Genomic DNA, 5,210 nt, shown 5'->3' with positions numbered 1-5,210 from the left:
AATAGCTATCCTTGCCTAGCAAGGCTAGGGGCTGCCCTTGCCTAGGATCCAAACGTACCCTAAATGATCCTGACCGTGCCACCTGAGCATGCAATAGTAGTGGCGTGGGTATAAAAATCGCGCTACTACTAAATTTATAATAGTAGCGTTGGTATGCCACCCCACACTATTACTATGGATGTACCTCACTCAAATAGGAACGCCGCACCCGTGCCCGCGCTACAACTAATCGGCGTGCCCTACCACACCGCACCGCACGGCAACCTCCTTGTCTTTCCCCTAAAAAAAAACTCCCTTGTCTTTCCAACGTCACCGCTCCTCCCAATCCCGCCGCCGATGTCCCTCCATCCGAGCGCTCTGCTTAATGGTGCTCGCGCTCTCCACACCCACGTTCGTGCCCTCCAATCCGGCGCCGCCTCCCGCGGCTCGACCACGTTCCGCCCCCACGGGGCCCACCACCTTCTCCTCCCCCACGCCGCCCGCCTCCTCGCCCACCGCGCGCCGCCCCTACCCCGCACCGCCGCCTCCGCTCGCTCCGGATGTCGGCCTCCAACCACTCCGGTGCCGGCGCCTGCTCCCCCTCCGCCCCCTCGCCGCCCCCGGCCCTCGCGGTGAGTCTGATGCGTCCTCCTCCTCCTCACGCGTCCGTCCGTATGATGTCTTACCGTGTCGGCGTCGATGGTGACGGGGCTGAGATGTTGGGGCCGTACAATAGTTGCCGTGGATGGATGGAACCACCTAGTGCGTTGACTTAGCAACTGGCCGATGGGAAGGGATGCCTGCCTTAGCAACTCCAAGCTACGAACCTGTCTCGTGGGAGCGCCTACCGGAAGCTCGCGCGCCAGGTGTTCGACGCTTTGTCCCCCTTTATACTCGTTTCATGGGAGCATTTCATACTATCTATTTAAAAATAGTGCCATGAGACTGGGGCACATAATTGATTGGAGTTCCTTGAATCACACCTGATGCTGTTTTTTCTTTGGATAAAGTGTGGATTGACGCACCCTAGCGAACTGTATAAACAGTTGTATGGTTACCGGATCTCGGCCGGTCCTCCCTGCTCCCTCTTTCGTCTCTGCAATTGCAGATTGTGCCCGTATATTACTATGCATTAATGTGGGATGTATAGAGAGGCATGAGTTCAGTTCAGTTCAGTTTAGAACAAGAGATTCGGAGTAACGCCTGCATTCTGTTTGATGTTTTGTGCACAAGGAAATGGGCTTACACTCTGGAGATGCTTAAGTTTTAATTCCTTCTGGTCTCCCATGCAGTTTTGTTACTGGTGAAATTATATTGGTCAAGTGGAATAATAAAACCAAGTACCAAGCCCTAATCTTCACTGCTTAGCTTTTCTAGACAGGGTGAAAAGTTTTCTTTTCCGGAACTGTAGTGTATTTAGTGAAAAAGGACACATTCTTGTTCTGACATTAGTTTAATTTTTACAACTGCTTAGATTTTTCTAGAGAGCGTGCATTTGTTTTTCTTTTCACCTTAGTTTTGAGATCCCTGTTTCAGGTCGCCACTGCCACACCAGCCGCCGCCGCCGCCGCAGCCCCGTCCACATCGTCCTTGTCCTTCCCCGTCCCTGCTGTCGATGGCGAGGATGATGACGAGGACGTCGACGAGGTCAACGGCTTCGACGCACTGAGCGAGTACGACGCCGGCGTGGTGCGTGCTCTTGCCTTGCTTCGTCAGTCTTCATGGTAAAATGGGACCGCGTTTTTTGGCTGTTGCTGACTCGAATTTGGTGATTTTGGTTAGACGGAGATCGACGAGGAGGACGAAAAGGCCCTCGCTGCATTCATGTCCAAGGAAACCTCCTCCAAACGATCTCTTGGTGATATCATCCTCCAGAAGATCAGAGAGAAGGACGCCACTATCTCAACATGTAAGCATCCATTCTCGACGCTGATGCTTCTTATTTATTGACCATTGTGCCGACGAGGAACCATTTTGAGTTCAGTTTAATCACATTTTGGATGCGGAGTAGATTGAAGTAAGATGTCCAATGCATATGTCTAATTGTGCAACACATCAGTATGTAGTACCATAGCAGTTTTACACTCTTATATGGTTACGGATATACTCTTCTTTGTAAACTTAGGGATGGGTACATATATGTTTATCCACACAGTACCATAAGCAAGCTTGATCAGCATTATGATGCTTGTTCTTCTGATATGGAGATAGGGTATAACCATCCAGTCTTTTGGGATGTAATATTTCAGTTTTTGTTATCTTATCATATGATGCATTAGTTACTACCAGGATATAAGGTAGGTCACACCCATTCATTAGATATTACTGAAGGAAGAATCCTATTTATCAAGTACTGTGCTATTAGTTTGAACATTAGTACTATGCTATGCATCACATGGAAATTAGTACTGTGCTATGCATACAACATAAGGATGTTGATTTTAGATTTAAAGAAGTAGACTAATTTTCCCTCGCTTGCAACTCTTATGCATAATTACTGACATATGAAACCTGAAATTGTTTCTGTCAAGTGTTGGGTTCCTGTTATGACTGATTCCTTACCTGGTATGCTGGAAAACCTGCATATATAATTTCATTCTTATGAGTGTACTGAGGCTAGATTATTTTGTCGCTCAATTTGCAGGCTTTCTCCATGGTTAATATAAATTATGCAAGGATCCGAGGGTATGTTGATGCTACTACTAATCATTGTTGGTGAAACAAATGTCATTTGAGAAATCTCGGCCCATTGTTCTTCTTAATGAAGACTGTTACCAACTTTATCCTTTCCTGTGTCTCAAAACTGTCAACCTAGCTCATAGAACGATCTTTCTTTTAGGATTCATGTTTTTTTTTTCTTGTTATTATACATTACAATGAGTTCATTGTATTCAGATTCCTTACAACTTCATGCACCTGAGCTATTTGCGGAAGGAGGGGAGCTGGCCTTCTCCACGTCTCGGGGGAGACTGTCTTCCTTGGATTCAACAAGAAGGGGACCCGGCCTTCTTCACGTCTCGTGCAAAAAGTATGGTCCAGCCTCTGGTTGTTACCATTGATTCATGTGCATGTGCTAAAAAGAAAGAAAATGCCCTACTGGATTTGAAAGAGGACGCGAACTAATAAGTTTTTACTTCTCCGACGTGGGCGCAGGGGTGATCGACGCGGACTACCACAGGCCGGTGGGTGTCGTGTTCTTCAACCACTTGGAGGCGGACTTCGCCATGAAGTCCGGAGGCTACGTCATGCAGATGACCATCCAGGTGATTGCGAACTGTGACACCGGAGGTCGCCGAGGTGGAGGACCTCGACGCCACCGTCCGGCGTGAGGGAGGGTTCGGGTCCGCCGGTGTTTGAACTCCGAGTCTTGGTAGATACATCTAGACGAAGTGGTCTGGTTGTTTGCTTCTGATGTTAAATGGGATCTCGTGAACTCTCCGAGTTGAGATGTTCAATGTTGCGTCCATGAACGCTGCAAGTGCTAAGATGGTTTTGTGATCTTAGTTTATTTTGCACTGGACATGTCTTGATTTCCATCCATGAATACAGCATCTGACTTTTATTTTTTTAATTTCTAATTACTTAGCTGTAGCGTGGGGGGAATGGTGTGCTACTACTACTTAGGATAATAGTAGCGGGGGGGGGGGGGGGGGGGGGGGGGGGGGATGGTGTGCTACTAATACTTAGGATAATAGTAGCGTAGGTGCAGAATCGTGGTAGCGTGGGTGGCACCGCGCTACTACTAAAATATTAGTAGTAGCGCGGGGTAAAAAGCGCGCTGCTGGTAATATTTAGCTGTAGCGCCGTAGTGGTAGCACGGGAACCCGCGCTACTAGTATGCAAAAAACCAACGCTACTAGTACCGTTTTTCCTAGTAGTGTCAATGGGGCCCTTCCCCTCGGAGAAGCCGGCTGCACCCAGGACGAGGCATTCCTTGCGGCGGCAGTGGCGTGCCCTGGTAGGACGGCGGTCGCGGCGTGGCTGGCGGTGGCCGCCGTGTGCTCTGCTTTTTTTTGCTGCTTCCGCAAAGTACGTGATGAAGAAACATCTATCTTGGGGAGCGAAGTACATGATGTCTGTTCTCTTTCTGTGAGCCACTGCAGCTAGCTCCACCTAGCTTGTCTGGCTCTGCTAAAACAGAGAGCGATAGAAATATTTTGATGCCACGAACTGAAAGCCAAGTCTAAGTGAAGAAAACATCGCCAAGTGAGTACGCGGCAAGGAGTGAGAGGCTCGGGAGCAGCGGCGGCGGCGGCGAGCAGCACCACACGTGGTGGCTGGTGTCAGAGCACGACCGCGAGCGCCGACAACAGAGGGCGACAGAGGTGGCTCGCAGGTGCACATGAGGTGTTTGCTAATAAGAGAGAGAGAGAGAGAGAGAGAGAGAGAGAGAGAGAGAGAGAGAGAGAGAGATGTGAGGAGGAAGAAGAAGGTGATGCTGACATGTGGGCCCCACCTGCATAGCGGTCAAATTAATAGTCAAAATAAGCGGAGTTGACTTTGCCGCCACATCAACCCTGACGTGCGGGTCCCGTCTGTCATAAACACGTTGAAATCGTCTAAACTGGCCATTATATGAAATTGATAGTTTTTAGTCGCAAAATTTAAAAAATGGTAGTTTTCGGTCATGTTTTTCAAAATGGTAGTTCAGTGGGACGCGGGCCACGTCGATCAAATGTTTCGCCTAGTCGGCATCCTCCATATACAAGGCTTTGCCATCACCATTTTGAGCACCCACTTCAAAGCGTTGGACCTGATGCTCTATTAAGAGCACCACCATCCATGCAGGGGTAAACGCCTCCTACATCAAAACTTCTAATTTGGACAACCAACCTTGTTAAAATTTGAGACGTGATGGTTTCGTAGCCCTGCATCATGTCCGTTTCGAACAAGTTATGTTTATTAGGAAAGTTGTTCTCTTAAAATGAAAAGTCAGTTGAGAAGCTCAGAATCTATGGCAAAATACAAACTCAGAAGTATATTGTCTTCTAGGGATAATAGATTCATGAAATCTTGGTGCTAAGTGTTGGTAGAACTAAAGACAGGTTCCTTTTTTCACTTACGGAGAAATATGCCAAGTAATACAAAAAAACTGCGCACACGATCGAAGCTTGCATCAGTGACCTTTCCTCCCGTGAGGCTGCTCTTTTCTGGACCGATTGGTGGCTAGGGGGCAGACGAATCGAGGACGTCATGCCAAGCCTATTTGCAGCCGTAAAGAAACGAGCGCG

At 48.3% G+C, this 5,210-nt stretch overlaps 1 protein-coding gene across 4 annotated transcripts; it reads left to right on the top strand.

Annotated features, from left to right (window-relative positions):
* Positions 1-270: 270 nt before the first annotated feature.
* LOC109742920 (uncharacterized) lies at positions 271-3,550 on the top strand. Of its 4 annotated transcripts, none has more exons than XR_012201732.1 (6): positions 271-611; positions 1,516-1,668; positions 1,762-1,888; positions 2,624-2,664; positions 2,875-3,007; positions 3,133-3,550. XR_012201732.1 is itself a non-coding variant. In XM_040401521.3 (5 exons), the coding sequence occupies exons 1-5, from the start codon at positions 540-542 to the stop codon at positions 3,257-3,259; spliced, it is 612 nt and encodes a 203-aa protein (XP_040257455.1). In that variant the 5' UTR covers positions 278-539; the 3' UTR covers positions 3,260-3,550. The 4 variants fall into 4 exon arrangements, 2 of the variants coding, with proteins under 2 accessions (XP_073363995.1, XP_040257455.1); XR_005770449.2 differs by having other exon boundaries at positions 611-845; positions 3,133-3,403; XM_040401521.3 differs by lacking the exon at positions 2,624-2,664 and having other exon boundaries at positions 278-611.
* Positions 3,551-5,210: the final 1,660 nt, after the last annotated feature.

Source organism: Aegilops tauschii, chromosome 2 (genome assembly GCF_002575655.3).
Source record: "Aegilops tauschii subsp. strangulata cultivar AL8/78 chromosome 2, Aet v6.0, whole genome shotgun sequence".
Lineage (NCBI taxonomy): Eukaryota > Viridiplantae > Streptophyta > Magnoliopsida > Poales > Poaceae > Aegilops > Aegilops tauschii.
The sequence above is the reverse complement of the archived record's forward strand: the minus strand, read 5'-3'. Positions and strand labels throughout refer to the sequence as shown.

What these genes read in the sequence shown, in the direction of transcription:
- LOC109742920 (XM_040401521.3), top strand. Translation starts at nt 540, where the DNA reads ATGTCGGCCTCCAACCACTCCGGTGCCGGCGCCTGCTCCCCCTCCGCC. An exon ending in CGCCGCCCCCGGCCCTCGCG is followed by an intron (nt 612 to 1,515) that starts GTGAGTCTGATG and finishes TCCCTGTTTCAG; the next exon opens with GTCGCCACTGCCACACCAGC. An exon ending in GGACGCCACTATCTCAACAT is followed by an intron (nt 1,889 to 2,874) that starts GTAAGCATCCAT and finishes CATTGTATTCAG; the next exon opens with ATTCCTTACAACTTCATGCA.